The 22530-nt window shown below is 38.7% G+C and overlaps 1 protein-coding gene across 2 annotated transcripts in view; it reads left to right on the top strand.

The window, feature by feature from the left end:
• MARCHF1 (membrane associated ring-CH-type finger 1) overlaps positions 1–22530 on the top strand; it is a 322967-nt gene that overhangs the window by 226056 nt on the left and 74381 nt on the right. Inside the window, exons 3-4 of one of the 2 annotated variants that reach the window (XM_045998054.1) lie at positions 8422–8501; positions 8780–9538. In XM_045998054.1, the coding sequence (XP_045854010.1) occupies positions 8422–8501; positions 8780–9538 (839 nt within the window). The remainder of the gene's footprint in view (positions 1–8421; positions 8502–8779; positions 9539–22530) is intronic. The other variant, XM_045998055.1, reaches the window with a different exon arrangement.

The following is a 22530-nucleotide window of genomic DNA, read 5'->3' as shown; positions in this document are numbered from 1 at the left end:
CTTCCTTGCTTCCCTGTCGCCTGTACCTCAGCCAACCCACTAACTGTGATGCTACAGCTCACTGGGCATTGTCACTACCCACTTACTACCAGAAAAGGGTCCCCTGTGATGTTTGACCATGAGTTACCCAGCTCCTAACTTCTATTTTGTGGGTCTGCATTATGGTACTATTTCTGCAACCTGCTATATCTTAGTCTGGGTTCCCCTCCAGGCAGTACTGCTGACAAGACTTATAGTGCAGGTGTATTTCAGAAGTCATCCCAGGAATCATAAATGAGGAATGAGGAAACATGAGACAAGAGTGAGTAAAAAGCCAATTTAAAAGTGCATTTTGAAGTCAGTTCTGATTCTAATGGGATTCCTGAGAGATATCTGAAGTGTCTTTCAGAATTTTGTATCTGACAGAGAGCATGGATCATTTTTCCAGAAACTTCTGACCCCATTTTTTTTTTTAGTTTGTCTCTAGAGGTATTATTTCCCTTGCATTCCGACTTGTGCAGAGCCAAGTGGGTTTCCATGGTTTTAGGAGTCAATGGTAGAAACTTGGCTGCACTCAGTTGAGATGGGACATTCTCACCAGGAGGTCAGTTGGCACTCACAAAGGAATTGTTCACTAGGGCTGCAGTTATCAGAAGTGGACTGAGACGTGACATGGGGCACCAAAGGCAACTGCCTGAATCTGTTTCTCTATCTATCTCCCAGGATATATACCTTTTATGAGATAGAGTGAGTACCATGATGAGTCCTGAACTCCTTCACAGATAGTGTCTGTTTATTCCCCCAAGAGATGTTCCTTCTTCTCAGAATCAACCTTATTGTCGCCTGCTCCCAGTGGTTCAGTCTTGACAGTTGCCAAGCTTATCTTAGAGCTGATCTATAGCAATAGGAATGGATGGCTTTTTAAAAGGAGGAAGTGACTTGAGCTGATACTTCAAAACAAATCCCCTCTTATGCCGTCTTAGCTGACAATCAGTGTTCCATCTCGTTTTTATCTGTCTATTCCAACAGGACATGTAGGCTTGCACAGCTTGGCCTCTGAAGAGGCCATAGCTTGGGCCTTCCAGAGCCTTTCAAGGCAAGCTTGATTCTGCACCATTAGCTTCTCCTTTAGACCTCTCTATCTCTATCTCCATCTTGCCTTTTCCTAAGCCTCATCCTTAACAGTGCGAATTGCCAAAGGTAGACTTGGCTCTCCTCTTTTGAAAAGATTTTCAGTTTCTCCCAAAATCTGGTGTACCAAAAGGAGCATTAAGACAACTTGCCATGCTACTTTTCTTTTTGTCTGGCCTGAATCTTTCTTAGTGCCCATTTCTAATCCACAAGGTTATAGACTCAACCTCAAGATTGCTTTCTTCTCCATCTAGATTTTATAATCAGCCAATGCTACAGATATTTGCTACACAGTTTCTTAGGGATCCCACATGCCCCCAGGATGAAGTGTGGTAAATTTTGCACAATAAAGGGGGAAAAAAGTGACTTTATAAAAGTAATCTCATTCCCTGTATCTTCCTCTTGAGTTATCTTGATGGCTGATTGGAAAATGTTTGATTTTTTTTTCCAAAAACATCTCAGTTTCTCCTGGTTAAAACCGCATCACATCTAGTCTTTCATGGTTTCTTACCATTATCCCTTCAATCTTCAGAATACACTAGGGCATGGACCTCTCTTTAGAGTTCTATACTACAGGTTTTTACCAAACTTATTGCTAAGGTACCAAGACTTGGTGACTGGATCTTTGTTGCAGCCAAGAAGGGCTCCAACCATTCAACCCATTTGAGTTTTCACTGTCATTGCCAGGCCTTTTGCCCGGTAGTCTTTTCTGTGGCCTTCTGTTACAAAGTCACATTGAATTGTGGACCCTTGCTTACTTCTGCAGGCTAGTAATCATAGTTATCTTTTATAAACTTGCCAAAGCACAAGAAGACATCCTCACTCTACCCTAGTCTGGAAGAATAGAAAGCTAGCACAGGTGGCTCTGTCCCTTCTACCCAGCCACAGCACCTCCCTTGCCCACTGAAAAGCTAATCTGAAAGACACTGCAGTCTTTCCAGGGAAAGGAAGAACAAACATCATTCTCTTGGTTTTCCCACAACCATCTCCTGGTGAATCTTGCATAAACACTGTCTTTCCCCACTCTCTCTCCCCAAACCATGTTCAACCCAGGGTGGATACATGAGGAGGAAAAATACTGGAATTTCATCCTTTGTTCCTCTCTCCCTCTCCTGTTCTTCAGCAGCAGGTAGTAATGAAGAGAGAGTAATTATTCTTCCTGTAAGATTTAAAGTCATACCTTTTATCTCCCTACATGATAGGTTGTAGTATAACTATGCTCAGAAGTCCAAGATCTCTTCTAGGTGTATAAATAGGAGATTTGAGCATTTAGAAAACACTTTTCTCTCTCAAGAAAAATCAAGCTTTCAAGAATATTATCCCCGGAGTTTCAGGGGGGAAAAATCTAATATGGAATTAGAATTGTATCCTCTTTGACCTAAGCCAGGGGTTCTTAACTTTGGCTGCACATTGAGTCACTGGGGCAGCTTTTAAAAATACTAATAGTCAGGTCTTGTACTTTGGGGCCCATTCTTCAAAAGCTTCTGGAATCAGGCCCAGTTAGAGGTATTTATGTTAAAACTTCTCCAGTGATTCTAACTTTTAGCCAGGATTGAGAATCACTGAACTTTGACTGTTATGTATCTTCTCTGAATGAGAGGATACCGTTAAGTCCACTGTGGGGAGAAAACTTGATTTTCTGGGAATGAATAAGAGGAAGGGCATCTAAAAAAAAAAAAAAAGAAGAGCATCTGACTACAACTCTTGTACATTCCACAAAGCAGGTATCTGATCAATGATTTCATGTTATCATCATAGTTCTTTTATGTAGATACCATGTTGAGTACATGTAACTGAAGAATGAAAGTGGAATTCAAAGAGACTAAATAAGCAATGATTCTATCACTTAAATAGTAGGGAAAAAAATACCAATTCTGGTTTTTTATATTAATAGTTATCATTTATTACATCATCATTAACATGATTAAAAAGTTGGGATACCTGAGTGGCTCAGTCAGTTGAATATCCAACTCTTGGTTTCAGCTCAGGTCATGATCTTGGGTTCATGAGATCAAACCCTACATTGGGTTCCACACTCAGCACAAAGTCTGCTTGAGATTATCTCTGCCTCTCCCTCCACCCTTCCCTGCTACTCTCTCTCTCTCTCAAATAAATAAATATTTTAAAAGTTACTTTCCCTTTTATTAAGGTTAAAATTTAAAGTATTATAAAAATATATAACCTGAAAAATAAAGGTTCTCATAATCCCACCTCACAAAAATCTCTGCTTGTGGTTGAATGTACACTCCTGCAAATGTGTCCTATTCATATGATAGCATTCATTGTGAAAGCATTATTTACCCAAATACACCTATATATAGTTTTGAAGCTTAACTTTTCACATAAAAATATATCCTACACATGTGTGTGTGTAAGTTTGTCTGTGCATGTATGTGGTGTATGTCATTTTTTAAATTGGCTTATGTATTTCAATGTTAAGAACTAGACATTTGGATCATTTCTCATTTATTGCTATGATAAACAAAACCATAGTGAACACTATTGTTATGATGAGCATATCTTTGGGCAGTTTTGCAGGTGTTTCAATAAAATGATTCCTGTGAGAATTTCTGAATTGAAGACCGTAAACATTTTATATGTTAATAAAGTTTATCAAATTGCCCTCCAAATAAGTTCTGCCAACTTACAATTATTTCAACAATATATGGCAATGCTTGGTGTCCCCAACCTTGGCTACACTAAGTATTAATCAATCTTTTTCATGTGCTTATCCTCTAAGTGAAAGTAAACCATTGTTAACTGAATTTGCATTTGTTTGTTTGCAGTTCCTCCCTGTGAGCTATCTGTCTGTGTGTCTCACTCGTTTTTTTCTAAGATCAACCAATTTTTTTTAATTTGTAAAAAATCTATGAGTACTATAGAAATTAGCTATTTAGTTATCATATATTTTGTGAAATATGGCATTATTTATGGCTCTGTGTTTTGTCTCGGGTAATGTTGGTGTGTGAGTATATGTGCTTCTTCTTTTATAAATTGTAAGTTTTTATTTTTTTAATTACCATGCTTAACTCTCTTTTCCTATGTTAATTTTTCATTTCATGTCATCTTAAGAAAGGGATTCCCTTCCATGATATTATACTCAGTTATGTTTCCTTCTCTTATTTTTTTTTATTTTTATTTTTATTTTGCTACATTTAAGTCTTTACATTTTTCTGAATGACTAGTCATTTCTGCCCATGCTATTTATTTAATAACCTGGCCTTTTTCACTAATTTGAAATGTAACTTTGTTGAATACTAAGGAATAGAAAGCTAATAGACAGATAGATTGATTGACAGACAGATAGTTTTCCACACACATATTCTCCTAATTTCTGATGATCCATACCATGTTTTGATATTTGGTGAAAGTATTCTAACCCCTCATCCTGCTTAACTTTATTAAAGTTTTTTTAATTAAACATTAAAGACATTTCCCCATGTTACTTTTTTCAACTGACTTTTGAAATAATTTTTATCATACTTGTAATAAAACAACCAGTTGGGATTCTTTAACTTTTTTTTTAAGATGTTATTTATTTGACAATGGGAGAGCACGCAAGCAGGGGAAGCACTAAGCAGACGGAGAGGGAGAAGCAGGCTCCCCACAGAACAGGGATCCTGATTTGGGGCTCAATGCCAGGACACTGGGATGGGACCTGAGCCAAAAGCAGTCGCTTAACCTACTGAGTCACCCAGTTGCCCCTGGAATTATAATGCTAAAACTATTCCTTTTCCCAATCTAAGCTGCATCCTGGATATATTGAATCCTAATTCTTTCCCCTGCTTACAGTCACTCCTGGACTTTCCAGTTCTCAGCTGCCAATGTGAGTTTTCTAGTGCCCAAATTTAGTAATTTCCATTTACTACTGAATATCTATCAATGACTTTCTATTCATTTATGGATACAATCCAAAAATTTCAATGTGACATACAAGATCTCTGTCTACACCTTCATACTGACTTTGTATCACTTCTTATCTCAATACCCTCCCCCCAGTCATTATAAAGCTGTGTTCACATTCACTCTTTCTTGCTCTGGCATCATCTCCTGTAGGACAATTACTTTAAATCTCTGCTCCCTTCCATCTGAGGTGCCCATCCTTCATCAGAACTCCCATTGCCAGATTATCAGGACAGATGAGGCTGTATTAAAATTGCCTGTTCCTTTGAATCTCTTTTCCACTAACCAAGAAGCTCCTTCAGGATGCTCTCTTTTCTTTATTCCCAGAACTCACCATAATATCTATTACATAATGCACCTTTAATTCATGTTGCTAAACAAATATATCCAAAGTGACATAAACTAAGGTTAATTTTGTATCAATCAGTTGGTTAAATAGATCCCACTGTCTTACTAGTGCAGGTAGTTTTTCTAGGAAGTGATCCCAGGAAGCATCACAGACTTGGGTAAAGCAAGACAGAGAGAAAGGGGAAATGCTAATAAAGGGGTGTGTTGGTGAGCTAGGGTCCATGGAGCCATAATCCAGCTTGGGAGTTTTTGAGAAACTATAAGTCACTTTGAACCATCCTTTGAGAGAATGGAAAATCTAGAGCATTTAGCCACTGACTTCAGTCCAAGAATTTTCCCCAGAGGTTTTAATGTATCCCACACTTTAAGGTTGTGCCTGTGTGTAGCCAAGTGAGAACACATGGTACCAAAGACCCAGGGCACTGAACCCAAGAGGTGCAAGCACTCAGATAGGAATCAGTCAGTGCCCAGGTGAACTCAGAGAAAGCCAGAGGGGATGGTGTGGGCATTAACAGCATCTGCCACAATAGTCAAGACTACAGCACCTGCCCCACCACCAAACTGAATACGTATCAACTAATATTGGCTATGAGCTGTTTGAAGATTCTTGATGATTCTTGAAGAAATCATCATAAGGATGAGTTCTATTTCCTTCAAAATACTTAAGGTTTATAGACAAAAATACTATTTGATTCCTTCTCATGGTGGACCAAAAAACGCTCCAAAGAGAAGCTGCATGTTTTTTAACATTCTGTGTTATTATTCATTGACAAATTACGTTCTCGTTGTGGAACATACATTTGCTCAGACCTGTGAGATGATGAAAGATTTTATTATGATTATGTCTGTTTCACCTTCCTTTCCTTGTACACCTTCATAGAATGGGCTTCAACATGTCATTAAATAGTCTTGGATAGCCATTATGATGCTCAACATATTTTGGTTCGCTTTTATATCTTCAGTGATCTGAGGTCACTTTTGGGCTTCACCACTTTTTTTTTTTCTAAAGAGAACGTGTAGTAAATTTCACTTTATTCAGCAACTGCTGTGTGCAGAACTCCCTACTAACACCAATGGTTTTGTGTGGGATAAGTGGTGTGCAATCTAATAAAACTTACTGTTTACTGCATAGAGTACAGAAATGCTTGTTTTTTTTTTTACAAAAAATGGCTATATACCTGTTCAGTGGATGCAGAAATGAAGTTAATCTGGATTTAAAAAATTGAAAATAATGAGTTTTTATAGAAATATTGAAGGATATAATCAAACATGGACTGGTGTTCAAAGATGACATACAAATATCAAAAATGCAGTCTTCATGTATTGATAGGGAAGCCTCTGAAAATTACAAGTCAGAAATGTGCATATGTAAATCAGTCTGTGGGAACACACTGAGAACACCATACTTCCCCCTTGACCCCCGTGTCCTCTGCCTAGAATATTTTTTAATCCTTCTATAATAACTCCTGCTTGCCTTTTAGATTGGCTCAAGTCTCATCTCCTATAATAGTTCCCTATGACTCTTTGACAAATTGCCACAAACTTGTTGAATTAAAACAGCACTTTATTATCTTATGGCTTTGGAGGTCAAAGTCAAACATGGGTCTCACTGAACCAAAATCGAGGTGTCAGCCAGGCTGCATTCCTTCTGGAGGGTCTAGAGAGGATCCCATTTTCTTGCTTTTTCCATCTTCTGGAAGTCTTGGTCCTTGGTGAGGGACCCCCTTAGTTTCCTCCTGTGTAAAGGAGAAGTATATTCCCAGGTGGGTAAGAGAACAAATGAAAGGACCAGATTCCTCATCCCAAACCTCTGTTCTAGCACCTACTCATGAGAAGCAGCACTGACTTCTCAGCTTCCTTATCGCTGACATGGAAGTAATCACGGCAATCAACACACTTGCCTCTCATGAGTATTAATGAACGGACAAATGAAAATTCACCGACAGTGATTGGCACATCCTATTCATTCAAAACCGTTAGTTGTTACTGTTTCCCCCTGGTGAGATTATTGTAAGGATTTAGGAGATAGTTGACAAAGCCACAGCAAGATGCCTGGCAAGCAGCCAATTCTCAGCACATTCTAGCTTTTGATTTATCAGCATCATCTGTATTAAGTACAACAGGTTAAAGAAGTCAAATTCAGTGAAGAAGATGTGTTTCAAAGGTAGGAGTTTGGTGAAATGTGCTCAGCTTTGTGCTAACAATCTGAATTATTTCAAGCTCTGTTTATCTCAGCCTCCATACAGTCACGGGGTTAAAAGATATGATAGGTCAATAATGTTGTGATGGATGGATTTTATTAGTTTCTGTAATGAAATAATAATAGTAATAACTATAGGCTTTTAAATATTACAAAATGTGGGGGGCCTGGGTGGCTCAGTGGGTTAAAGCCTCTGCCTTCAGCTCGGGTCATGATCTCTGCTCAGTAGGGAGCCTGCCTCCCCCCACCTCTGCCTGCCTCTCTGCTTACTTGTGATCTCTGTCTGTCAAATAAATAAATAAAATCATATATATATATATATATATACATATATATATGTATACACACACACACACACACATATATAACAAAGTGTTTTCACATATATTATCTCATAGGTCCTTGATGTGACTTCACGTTATTCCCAGGCAGTATCTAGCAGTCTAATGACTACTTGATTACTTAGGCTTCCCAGATTTTTATCATCCTTATCCCATAATAGCCTTTATGTCCTTTGTATTATAGAATATTCAGATGTTACCCACTGTTTCCAAGGCAAATGGAAGCATTCCACTCAAATGTTTACAGTAAATAGAACAGAAACTTGTGGAATCATCTTCCTCTCTCATAAATGAAGCAACAGCAAAGTGGCAGAGTATCTCAGCTGTTCCAAGTTCCTCAAATAAGTTTTACTTTTGCAAAACGAACCCTCTGACTTCCTATATGTTGTGAGCTGCGTTATGAGCAACATGACCGGCAGCCACGTTTGTTGTAATTTTTTAAATATGTGGAAAAAAAGCAAGATCTCAACCATGTATTACCTTAACCAAGATGCCAAATTATCTAACTTGTTTCTCCAGGCAAGCAGCCCAACAACAGGAACAGCTCCCAGGAGCCAGTCAAGATTGTCTGTCTGTCCATCCACTCAGGACATCTGCAGGTAAGTGCTCAGCAAATGATCCTATTTAATCTCGTTTAAACCAATGTTTTGTAGTCTTCTTTTATGTTCCAAAACTGTGTGGCTCTTGCTTCTGCCTTACATTGTCCATGGACAATTTATACTGGCTTAATTTTTCCCCTTTAGCACCTTTTCTTCATTTGATCTTTATTTACCAACGTCTGGTCATGCTGTCATTTTCATCATTCTCTCTCTCTCTGTTTTCCTGTGGCTCTCCTCTCCATTCCCATCTCCCATCCTCTGCCTGCTGCTTTGTCTAGATCTGCCATCTTGCATGACATGTCAGAAGATGCGTTTGAGCAATGCACCCCTGTCGTGGTGCTGAGCCCTGCTAGGAAGGAGTCTGGTAAGAAATCAGTAAAACAGAGGCCTAGGAGGAGGAGGAGAGCCTCTGAGAGATATGAGGCCGCAGAAGAAAAAACAAAAGGGAGAAGAAATGATTTTCCCCTCCAAATCACAAGTGCCAGATGGAGCGAGCTCTACGCTACTTCTTCAGATTCATCTTCCACAGATGAGACTCACTGGATTCAGGCAAAAAGAAGAGCCCAAGTTAAATTCCGACTCTCACGAAGAAGAAGGAGAAATGGCAACAAGCCATGTGGAAATGCAGCTGGGCCTTCCGCTCCTCATGGAATGGATCTGGTAGATGTGGAAACCACAGGTAAAAAGCAAAAAGAGCTGAATGACTGTGAGGGTTGCTCTTTAACTCTCTGCAGAGGCACAAGGTACAAAGAATGCAGTCTTTCTCTGCCACGGGGATCCTTTGAGATTGAGAGGTCCTCAAGGGAGCACGAGGAGAGCAAAGGCAAATACCACCACAGGGATCTGTGGCTCTTGCCCCATCTTGGGCAACATGAAACAATCCAGAAAAGATCTTCAGAAGCAGATTCCAGCACTGATATATTGGCAGTAGCAGAAGACGGCAAGTATGTGGACACTGCCGGGTTCCGGGTGAATAACTCTGAGCAGAAGCCTCCTGCCACCTACCATGACCGGTCTGATAATTTAAAAATATGCAGGTCAGTCACTATAGAGAAAGACGTGATGCCATCCACATGCATTTCTTCCCGCTGTGAGTTAGGGGTGTGTTTGACCTCTCCCCTCACAACCTAACACGTATTCATTCTGTTACTTTTCTGGTTGGATCTAAGGTGATAAAACAAGAAAAGGTGGTTGTGGGAATGTGAAGAAATAATAGGGAAGCATCCATGGGTTTGGAAGCTGTTCCAGAATAGAATTAGATTTCCCCTTTACCCTTCCCTTAATAGGACAGTGATTTATCTTGGTAAATAGACTGACAAACCAGTTGATCTGGTACCCATTCTAGTTAAGAAAAGACCAGTGGGGGGCGCCTGGGTGGCTCAGTGGGTTAAGCTGCTGTCTTCAGCTCTGGTCATGATTTCAGTGTCTTGGAATTGAGCCCCGCATCGGGATCTTTGCTCGACGGGGAGCCTGCTTCTCTCTATCTCTCTCTCTCTCTGCCTGCCTCTCTGCCTATTTGTGATCTCTCTCTGTCAAAAAAATAAATAAAATCTTAAAAAAAAAAAAAAAGATAAGACCAGTGGAAGAAATATGAGTGAGAGGGTATGAAACCTTAGATCCTTTAATGCAAATTCAGTGAACTGTTAGCATCCTGACAGAAAGATATTTAAGGGTTGGGTTTTTTAAGGTCAGATTTTTTTTATCAGAAAAATCTCTACAGTTGGTGCTAATTTGTTCTCCAATTGTCTGACTCAGCGGGGTAATTCAAGACTGAAAGGCCACAGAAACAGGTCATGGACATATCAGTGGGGTGGCCGGAGCCTTCAGGGAAGGAGAACACATTAACTTTAGTGATAATCATGTACTAAAATGTTTCAACATGTAGATATTTCATAGCTATGAGACTCCATTCTTGCTCTTCTTTCCAACCATATACATTTTCAAAATAACTTAAAGTGAATAAGAATTATAGGAATATCCATGTTAGTATACACAAGTCAGATGATTTTAAACAAAACAGCTAGTTTTACACATTCATGTTATCCCCTAGTCATTTAAGTTGGTTAAGTGAAGTTTTGTTAGATCATACTTGGTTGTTTGGGCTTGTTTTATGACAGTTAAAGTTACTTTATAACACATGTATATGTGTCACCTGCCAATAACGTGAGCCCAAGAATGCTGCCCATGTCTATTTAAGACAAGACAAGGAAATTTGAGGTCTGGATATAAATAATAATAGTTTGTTTCTCAGAAAGTTTTTTAAGATTTTCCTAAAATGCTCATTGATTTGTTCATTCAAGCACCTGTTATGCATCAATTCTTGGCATTGGAAATATTACAGTGCCTGAGATTAGAGCTTACAGTCTAAGGGGGAACAGAGAAACAAAAGAGACTATTTCACAGTTGATATATAATTACGGTCTTGATGAGGAATATGAAAGCACATAACAAGGAAGCCTCACCTAATCTGAGAGATTAAATTCTCTTAAAGAGGTGACAAACTGACTGAGGTTCAAAGAATGACAAGAATTGATCAAGGAGGGGTGCCTGGGTGGCTCAGTGGGTTAAAGCCTCTGCCTTTGGCTCAGGTCATGATCCCAGTGTCCTGGGATCGAGCCCCGCATCAGGCTCTCTGCTCAGCAGGGAGCCTGCTTCCTCCTCTCTCTCTCTGCCTGCCTCTCTGCCTACTTGTGATCTCTGTCTGTCAAATAAATAAATAAAATCTTTAAAAAAAAAAAAGAATTGATCAAGGAAAGAAACGGGAGAACCATTGAGGCAGAAGGGGCCACTACACCAAACCAGGAGGAGGGAAGGAGTTTAGCAATCCAAGACACTGAAAATGAGCCACTGTGGCCTGGGTGTGATGTTTGCGGGGAGTGGGTGGTGGTTTGAGAGGGGAGAGGTGAAGAGAGCTATGTTCAACATGCTCAGACATCACAAAGAAGTGACACCATTTGATTTATATACTAATGTAAGTTTCTTGTAATCTTTGGAATATGATTTAAGTATGACTTGTCTAAAATATTGGGGTATGGGATAAAACAGTATTTCCAGTCTAAACCAAGAATTCCCCACATACAGCCATCTGTTGTCGTTCCCCGAATCTACTTCCAGCATAATTTAATGAAAGAAGCTAGTTGTGGGCTTAATGGTAATTGGAGAAAAAAGTAATGCTTGCAATTAAAGTCATAGTGGCTGATTCTCCTAACTTAAAAGCACTGCTCTGGAGGAACATTTTCAAAGACAGGATATTTAACTTAGACTTCTATTAACGGAAGTGTGATCGATGGGCCCATACTTATTATTTCTTGCTGCAGGTTATCATCAAAATATACCCACTAAGCAAATACAGGGACTACGTATTATCCTGGACGCTGAGAGCAAAAAGCAACAAAAGAGTTGATTATTCCCTTAAGTGTCCTGTTATCTAGTGGGAGAAATTGGACACGCACCTGAAAAGATAAAAATTCAAGATAGTACAGGGTGAATTTAAAAAAAAAAAAAGGAATACTGCAGAAATTTGAAGACAGAAAAACTTCTGAGAGCTGGAACTATCTGGAAACCCTGTTAAGAGGTGGGATTGGGACAAAGAAAATTAGAACTAGATTGGCAGAGCTGCATGCCGGGCATTGCAGGACCCACAGCATGACTCACACCATGAGCCCTGGCAGAGATGAGGGAGTGACACTCTGCACTGAAGAATTTTGTGTGAACTTATATGACTAGGTTGGAGAGTTTACATAGATAACAACTAAAAAAAAAAAAAAAAAATTAAAGACCTTGTAAAGAAAACAAGCAGATCTTTCCAAAGACTTTGACTATGTTCTATACATGTTTGTTTTCCTACTACCTCAGTGGGCCTTTGGGTACCAAAGAGGCCACCTCAGAAACTGAGAACAGATCAAGGGGATTGTGTTCCCCTTAGCCCACCTTCAGCCAGAGAAGTTGCATGATTATCTCTGTATGTAATGAGGTTCTACATAATATCCCTTTAAGAAAAATGATTTCGCTGCAAAAAATAATACAGACCAGCCTTTGTGCAATAAAACAGGCCTAATGAAGAATAACATATACAGTCACAGTGTCCCTGGGGGTGTATTGGGAAAGAGATCTAGATTTAGGAGAACAAGTTGCAACAAGGGGGAATGTATCCTGCTTTGCGGTAAGTAGGATTAGGATGATAAAGGGTAATGAAAGGGAGGAACACATGGCATGCTGTCATTCCACCCAGGGATAGAAAACAATCCTGGTGCTTAGAATTGGTGAGAACATAAGACAAAGGAGTCAGGGTGACTCCAAACCTTGAAACTTGGGAGACAGCAAATGCTGCTGCTACTGACAAAGGCAGAAGAGGTCAGCGGGAGATGGCTTGGGAAAGACATGATGAGTTCCATTATAGGCAGGCTGTTTGCAGTGACATTGTGGGGTCAGCTGTCCAGCACACTGAGACATGTCCCTGAGATGTAGGAGAGCAGTCACTGTCCCAATTCTGTAGAATTGTTCACCACTAAACAACTGCATATTTGCAATTGTTATTAACATGACATATTAGCACGGGGCAATAGCATGAAGATGCTAATAACGAAAATCTGAAGGCCAGGGAGCACATATAAACTGGGGTAGCATTCTCAGTCAGGTGGGAAGTGAGTGAAATCTCTGAATGAAATCATTTATAGGAAAAAGGCCTCCAGATGGACACAGTCTGAGCACCAGTGTCCCCTGTGGGAGGAGAGAGGAAGCAATTGCCTATGAACTTGCACTCTGGCTGCTTCAGACATGCACGGGCAGAACCAGCCTTGGCCAGAACCACAAAGCAGAAGAAGCTCCCAGACCCTTCCTCCTTTTCTGTTCCTGGCATTTGGTCCCTGCATGGGCACGCTATGCTCTTTCCCTCCCTCATCAAAGCCTTATTCAGAGAAAGTTTCTTTATTAGCCAATTAGAGCTTATAGGGAATTTAAATCGTTAAACTGTTAACACCCATAGCGTGTGGTGGAAAAGGCTTTGCCTTTTTTCATTTGAAAAAAAGAGTTTTTAAAATATGGATTAGATCATGTTAGCCCACGTTTGAGGCTTTTCAGTGGCTTCTTTTTTTTTTAAGATTTTTTTTATTTTTTTGACAGATAGAGATTACAAGTAGGCAGAGAGGCAGGCAGAGAGAGAGAGAGGAGGAAGCAGGCTCCCAGCCAAGCAGAGAGCCCGATGCGGGGCTCGATCCCAGGACCCTGGGATCATGACCTGAGCCGAATGCAGAGGCTTTAACCCGCTGAGCCACCCAGGCGCCCCTCAGTGGCTTCTTAATAGCCCTCAGTGGTAACTTCAAAATCTTTAATATGATTTACAAATCCATGCATGATCCGTCTATCAGATCTGCCTCTCCAGCTTCAGTACCCATCATTAATGAAGACCTGTTCATACTGGTCTGTCTTCACTTCCCTGAAAGTGCCCAGGCCTATCCCTTTCAGGGCCTAGAATGCCTTCACATTACCCTCTCTGCCCTTCACCAAAATAACTTCTAGTCATTCTTTCTTGCTTGAAATGTAGTTTCTTTAGGGATACTTTCATGATGCTCCTGATTGTCCATGATTGTCCAGGAGACAATCAAGTCTCCTGGGAATCACTTCCATAGCATAATTTTAATTGTTAATATGTGGGTATTTTTGTGATTAACTGCTTCAGATTTATTCCAGTGTCCACCGTGCCTGGACCAGTGCCTGACAGAAGATATTCAACATACACTCTTTGAATGAGTAGAATTAGGGAAAATGAGTTTTTCTAAGGGAATTATTCTTACAATGTAAAATGATAGCACTAAGAAGTAGATTACTTCATCTGCTATGGAACCAGCATACAAAGCATACTGTACACCAGTTGTGCTCAGACTTTAGTGGACATTAGCATAGACCACAAGACTTGTTAAAATGTAGATTGCTGGCAGTGCCTGGGTGGCTCAGTCAGTTGGGCGTCTGCTTTCGGCTCAGGTCATGATCCAGGGTTCTGGGATGAAGAACTGGACTCCCTGCTCAGCTCTACCTCTGCTGCTCCCCCAGCTTGTGCGTGCTCTCTCTCTCTCACTCTCAAATAAATAAATAGATAAGTAAGTAAATAAGTAGATAAGTAAGTAAGTAAATAAATAAATAAATAAATAAAATCTCTTTAAAAAAAAATACAGATTGTTAGACCCACCCCAGTGTTTCTGATTCCCTTCTCCGGGGTTGAGTTCATGAATTTGCATTTCTAAAATGTTCCCAAATGATACAGGTTTTGCTGATCTAAGGGGCCACATTTTTAGAACCATTGCTCTGTGTTACATTTCTCCTGGGCCTTAAGTGGGAAGAGAGAACAAGTAATTGCAAGGATGAGTTCGGGGGCGCCTCAGTGGTGCAGTCAGTTGAGCATCGATTCTTGATTTCGGCTCAGGTCGTGATCTCAGAGTGGCGAGATGGCGCCCCATGTTGGGCTCTGCGTTCTACGTGAAGTCTGCTTAAGACCCCTCCCCCTCTCCTACTGCCCCTCCCCCCTCTCTAAAATAAACAAATGACTAAATAAATAAATAAGAAAAGATTAATTTGGGAAGCATAATTACAGTTCTTTGTCATATTCTATTGAAGGCTGACACAAAGCAAAGTTAGGTTACCTTCTTGTAGTTTACCCTGTTGTACCAGTAAGTGCTGGTCATCTTACTAAAACCATAGACTGACAAAGTCCCAAATTTACCAGGAACTCAGATGTCATGGTTTGCCTATTGTGTCTCTTCAAACCCACTTCCTCATTGCAACTACCCCCATTTTCATCAGTGAGTTCACAAATACCCAGAATTTCTAGTTCTTGACTACTTTCCTCCTGCATTGGTTATACCCAGTCTCTAACCAAACCCCGTCATTTTTCCCTCCAGATATTGTTTTTGGTTTATGCCCTCTTTCTCACTGCTAATGTCTCAGTTTTATCCTTCTTTATTTACACTTCTGTTCTTTCTCCACATCCACCCATCAGCCTACTACCTCTTTTGGTCAGGACTCTTCTACCAGGTTAAAATTGACTGAAACCAATTCAAATGAGCTTAAACAAGAAAGGGATGTATTAGCCACAGGCATAGGAAATCCAGGTATACAGATGGCTTCAGAGGCTGCAGAGATTCAAATAATGTGGTTCTCTTTCTCTGTGTGTTCTTGTTTTCTTCAACTGCAGGCAAATATCCTCGTACAGCAGAGGGAAGAGACAGTGTGGGCAGAGATAGCTTTAGGTTTACATTTTACCAGACATGACTTAACAGAAAAGAGAAATGTTCTCTTCAAGCAGTTACACATTCACTCCCAGGGATGGAATAGAATTAGCCTGCCCTAGGTCACATCCTTGGGCTGATCACGGTCACCAGGGGCCTTGGGCATTATGCCCAGACCATGCCCTTAGATGGGAAGGTTGGATTTAAAATGTGAGGTCCTCCAGGACCTTGTGAATTGGGGAAAAAGCATTTCAGTAACAAAAATAATAGCATCAGTACCAGAAAAGATGGGACAAGAATTCTAAGCAGGAAAAAACAAACAAAAGAGTAGCACTGAACTGCCACCCCTTCCCAGTGTCTTTCTCTTCCTCTCCAAATGCCCACATTTAGATAGACTTCAACACTCATCTCATTTTTATCCTTTCCATAAAGCTTGCCAAAATTATTATAGTCCAAAGTGATCTTTCCTTTCTTCAACTTCCCATAACCTCTTGTAGTTGATCTACTTAGAATTCACCTATTTTCTAGCATCTTCATGTGTGTTAGTTCTGTTTCCTATAGACTAAGCTCCTTGAAGTAGGAATTATGTCTTTTCCTCTTTTGGGCTCTCTATAGTACTTGGAATAATTCTGGCATGTAGCAATTGCCCAAAAAGAATTCTTGAAATGGCTTCAAAATTAGAGGATGCCAAAAGAGGAGATACAAAAACCATGGGAACAATGCACACTAGGTGGTACAGGGCAAAACAAATAAAATATATTTAATTCCATCAATGGCTTATTTAAAAGAGGAATACCCCAAAAATAACTCCTGATAATGATCTAGTCTAACTTGGGTTGGATGGTGAGTTTGAAGTTACATTTTATATTGTTTTGCTATAGCCTTCATTATGCATATTCTTATTTTAAGTTTTTTGAGGAAAATGAGAAAATGGTAAAAATCATCTATTTTTTTTACTTGTTTAATTCTTAAAAGTTGCAATAACTTTATACCAGGTGTAGGGAAATGGAAAGAGAATATTTCTAAAACTTAAAATTTTCTTTTTTTTTAAAAAAAAAACTTAAAATTTTCTTAACAGAAAACTACTTTCTGAGTAGTTTTGATGTTTCTGACAAATGGTGCAATTGTAAGATTGATTTAGATCACAGTGAACAACTATTTTTTTGGGGAATTTTAATCTGTATCAAGTAGTGTTCTAGAGGCTGGAAATACAGTGGAAAATATGGTAATGGTTCCATCCCTCATTCACTTATATTCCAGTTGGTAAAACAAATAATTAAAGAGGCAAATGTAAACAACAAACATACCAAAAAAACCATGAATGAAGCTAAAGGAACATATTGCATCTAATAGAACAAAACAAGTTTCCCTGAGAAACTAATAATCAAGAAGAAATCCAAAGGAGAATAAGTTACACAGAGAGAAGGGGTAACCTGTTCGAGGAAAAGGATATGGCATATATGAACCTACAGAGATGAGTGAGATTAGGCATAAAATGATGTCAATCTGGCCTTGCATCAAGTAGGAGGAGGGGAATGGTAGTTAACCATGGAGTTCTTTATCATCAATAGGTAGGAGTTTAGACAGTATTTTAATGACAAGGGTAAATTTTTATAGACTTTTAAGGAAAAAGAATGACACTGTCAGCTTAGTGTTCTGGAAGACCACTCAAGCTGCTTTTGGAAAACAGACTGGAGAGGGAAAGACTGAAGGGAAAGGAAACCAGTTAGAGAGACACTGCTGTGGGGCACCTGAGTGGCTCAGGAGGTCAGGCATCTGCCTTTGGCTCATCATGATGCTGGAGTCCCCACATTGAGCTCCATATCAGGCTCCCTGCTCACCAGGGAGTCTGCTTCTACTTTTGCCCCTCGCCCCACTCTTGTGTTCTCTGTCTCTCAAATAAATAAATAAAATCGTAAAAAGAGAGAGAGAGAGACAGCTGTGTCCCAGCAAAGAGCTGATGGTGGCTGTAGAGTAAAAAGAAGCCGATGGAGGGGCACCTGGGAGGCTTGTTCTATTAATCTTCTGACTCTTGGTTTCGGCTTGGGTCATGATTTCATGGGTCATAGGATCAAGTCCTGAGCACCCCCCAACAACACTCAGCAGGGAGTCTGCTTGAAGATTCCCTCCCACTGTTCCTCCCCTGGCTTGCAGACATGCATGAACTCTCTCGCTTTCTCAAATAAATACATAAATCTTTAAAAAAAATAGTTAAAAAAAGTAGATGGATTTTTAAAGTATTATGAAAGTAAATCAAACAAATCAAACAGGATTCAATGATAACTTACATAGGTATCTGATCTCAAGTTTCCGATTTAGAAAATGGTAGATTATAGGATCCTTTACCACCGAGAGAACACACTGCTTGAGAGACTGATTTAAAAGGATTGGGGCGCCTGGGTGGCTCAGTGGGTTAAAGCCTCTGCCTTCCGCTCAGGTCATGATCCCAGGGTCCTGGGATCAAGCCCCGCATCGGGCTCCCTCCTCTGCAGAGAACCTGCTTCCTCCTCTCTCTCTGCCTTCCTCCCTGCCTGCTTGTGATCTCTGTCTGTCAAATAAATAAATAAAATCTTTAAAAAAAAATAAAGAATAAATAAAAGGAGATGACTTCAGTTTTACACATAACAGTTTGAGGCACAAGACAGTTATCCACAGAGAGACATCCAGAAGAGTTCAGAAGAGACTTTCGCAAGTTTACGTGAAGATTAGGAAGTCTTGAGCATATAGATGGTGAGTGTCAAAATCTCCAATGGAAAATCTATGAACTGAGCAGATGAGGGTATGAAGAACCCTGGGAAATAGCAACATGTAATGGTCCTGAAAGAAGAAAAGAAGCCAGCAGAGAGTAGGAAGACAATGCCCAAAGAGACAAATGAAAACCCAGGACTATATAAAGGAGAAAGATAATGTCACAAATAGAGGAAGAGATGAATTCATGTTTTTAATTTGGAGAATCTTTGATCTCAGAGAGAGAGAGAGAAATTGATGATGAAGAGAACTGATCAGAATGTTTGTTTCTTAAGGTCCCACAGGGAATAGGAAAAGATGGGACCCAAAGACCAAAATAAAAGGATTTCCATGGCAAGGAAAATAAGTATGATTTTCTTTGCAATAGAAGTAAAAGAGGAAATGACAGATGCAGGGACAAATGTAGATCTACAGATTATATAAGCAGATATTATATAAACAAACAGATATTTTATGTACAGATACAGCTACTATTTCTTTTTGATGACCTTATAGAGCAAGAGGGTTGGTTGCAGGGTCATACAGCAATGCAATCTGAATTTCAGATAACAACAAATAATTTTCTACTGGGACATACACATACTAAAAAAGTATTCATTATTTATCTGAAATTCAAATTTAACTGGGTTTCCCATATATTTTTGCTTAGTGTGGCAGTGCTAAGCATAGCAAGATAGAAAAGCATTGTTGGAAGTCCTGTTGAGGCCCATAACTATGAGTTCATATGGCCACAGATGGCAGGAAATCTACCTTTCCTCTACAGTATATCATTCTTATGCAGATACAACCAAAGAAGGCAATTGGACTTGGACCTATGGGAGTGACGTCATGAAAAATCTAGATTTCACATTTAGCACAACTTGATCTATGCTTCCCCATGTATCTCCAGATAAATTTAAAATTAAAAACTGAGATAAATATGCTTTACAAATAATATTTTTAAAGTAAAATAACATTTCAGTTAGTAGTTGTGCTCTCCCTGTTTATTTAAAGAAAAAAACCACTTTTTTATCTTAACTTTTCAGATAATTGTTAAAGCATTGGGAAAAGTGGGTTCATAGATTCATGGATCATCTAGGTCACTCTCCAGTCTGATCTTTGAAGACCCTTGGAATATCAGCACACATTATCATCTCTCTCTTCCTTGAACATACTATTTCTTGGGACAGAAATAGTATTTTTACTATTTTAGAATCTCTTAATTGTGAAGACATTCTTTCTAATATTGAATCAGCCTGAGTCCTTGTATTTTCTCCTTCTTAGTCCTAGATTTATATTCACTCAGTAACAGATTTTTTAAATTTTATAAATGTATCCTATTACTTCCTTCTGTTACTTTTTCTGTACAAAGATGAGACTGACATTCTATTGTCAAAGTCCATTCTATGAGTAAAAGATCAGCTGTTGACAGTTTTCAGTATTCAGGTGAGAAAGTTCTCCTAAGTGACCTAATGAGAATCATTCATTTCTGGGAGGTAACAGACTCTTAAGAAAGTTCATAAATTTATTATTTTCCATAGGCTTTGTCTTTATTTTTCTGAGTCTTATAGGAGTTAATAATAATCTTCCTCCTGTTCATTTTAATAACAGCTGAGTTGGTAGGAAATGCGGATGTGAACACCATTAGTAACCTGTCACAGGTCAGTTCATTGGAATTATTCAACATAGAGTCTCAGGGTCTCACTTCCAACTCTTGATTGCTCTCTGCTGGGAGGGGTCAAACTTGGAAAAGGTAAAATGGCTCTCTCCTTATATATGTGATCAAAAAATGAGAAAAATGGCTGTGTATTGCAAATGTATGCATTACTAGTATGATACTGTTGTAAAACTAATTTCTTTCTTTGAAATTAATAATTATGTTTATTGCAATCCTCAGCAAAAATTCAGATATATACTATGCTACTTTATTCTAAGGAGCAAAGGGCTCTCCAACAAAGAAAAATGTAATTAGCACCACATTCTAATTCTATGAGTGCATCATGTGATTTCACATAGTCTTTCAGCATTTAGTTTATATTTTGAATGAACAAAAGCGATGAATTAAGGTGCTGATATTTACACATGCACATGAAATTTAGGAGAAAAATAACTTGAAAGGCTTACAGAAATGGCATTTTATATCTTTTCTTAAACATATATCCTTCAAAGACATGACTTGTTCTTAACAAGGTTTTTTGTCCTGATTGTTCTCAATTTGGGAGTAAATCTGTCCAGGAGCGGAATGACAATGTCATCAATAATACTAATTGCCTTGACTAGTAGATTATAAGTAGTTGATTAATACTATTATATAGTATTATATACTATATTCTCCAGTGTTACTATATATATTATATTACATATAATAATATATATTATATTAAATATATAGTAATTATCATATAATTATTATATAATTATATAAATTATATATAAACATATATTATGTATATATAATACTATATCCAAGTAGTTGATTAATACTATTCTAATTTGGTTAAATGGTGACTTTGATTTTTGGAAATAGCATATATTCTGTAGGCCAATTATTTTAAAAAGTTGTGCTTTTAGAGAAGAAAAAAGAAAAAATGGACATTTCTCTACCTATAAAACCATCTTCAAGTAAATTTGAAGATTAAGAAGGCATTTTCCAACCTCAGGAAACTTCAGGCAAAAATAGAAATATGGTGTTCCTTCAGATAGATAAGTCACTATTCACATATTAAAAGTCAGTTAAATTGTACTACATTTATCTTTTGTTTGTTAATTTCTAATTTGTTGAATACCAATTATACCAAAGTGCAAAATACTGAATAAGAAAAAACTACCAATTAGGTAAGGTTCATCTATTTCTTAATTTAAGAACAATATGCATTCAGGATTATAGTGACTTTGAACTGTGTGCTTTCTTTCATGAACTTGTATCTGTTTGGCACTGGGCAATTTCTTCTCTGCCTCTTAAAAAAAAAAAAAGAAAGAAAGAAAGAGCACTCAGTGTCTTCTCTCCCACAAATTCGTTTTTAAACATATATATGCAAACAGAAAATGAACACTGTATATAAACTGATGAATACTGGCTACAGTTCTTGTTGCTACCAAATCATGATTTATATCTGAGAATTTATTTATAGCGTGAACATTGCCTCCAGTTCTAATTACCATGTTTAGGTTCTCATCTTCGTTATAACCATTGCAGTGTGGTTACGCATTCATTTCAAATGTTCTGCAGGTGTCCTCAGACATAAGCAAATTTAAACAACAGTGTCTAACTGGGTTCATAAATTAAAATGCCACTGGAACAGCCTGGCTCAGTTCTTTTTTGTTCGTAGGGCTCTGACAGCCTTAAACTCAGCCTGATATTCACCTTGGTTCCTCTGTCAGATACAAGGAGGACTGGAGGAGTCTATTAGCTCCCCTTCACTCATTCCCAGGTTTATGCAGAACTGAAGATGCCATAACACAGGAGTGCCTGTGTTTGGAAAGCTTCTTGGAGATGGCTTTTACTTTAGACATTATACTGCAAACCTTCTTCTCTACTTCATGGTTATCTAACAAGTGATCATGAAACCTTGCTTAACTTGTACCCCATTGTTCTTATCTGGCCCCTCAGAGCCTCACCTTAATAAATTCTAATAATTTTATTTTAAAACTATTTTGATCTGAACTAGCTCAGAGTTCTCAGAGGGCATAATCAAATTAAAATGTTTTGCCACACTCTATGATAGTAACACTAGAGAAAAGAAAGGTGGAATGAAAGAAGAAAAATAAATAACTAGAATGAAATAGAAGATGTAGACAAAGAATGTTCCATGCACTAGAGGGGTCTTGATTCCAATCAGCATTTGAAAGTTTCAAATTCTACCAGCTCAAATTAGGAAAGACCAGAGAGATCATTTCACCCAGTGATTCTCAATCTGGGCTGCATATTAGACTCACCTTGTAAATTTAAAAAGAAAAAAAAAAGATATTCTCACCAGGACCCCATCAGATCCCCCTGGAAAGGACATCTCAACATAGTACATTTTTAAAAGCCTCTTAGGTTATTTTCATGAGCAGCCAGGGCTGAGAATCACTGATTGTTT

Source organism: Meles meles, chromosome 2 (genome assembly GCF_922984935.1).
Source record: "Meles meles chromosome 2, mMelMel3.1 paternal haplotype, whole genome shotgun sequence".
Taxonomy (NCBI): Eukaryota; Metazoa; Chordata; class Mammalia; order Carnivora; family Mustelidae; genus Meles; species Meles meles.
Note: the sequence above shows the minus strand (reverse complement) of the source record. Positions and strands in the feature narration are given on the sequence as shown.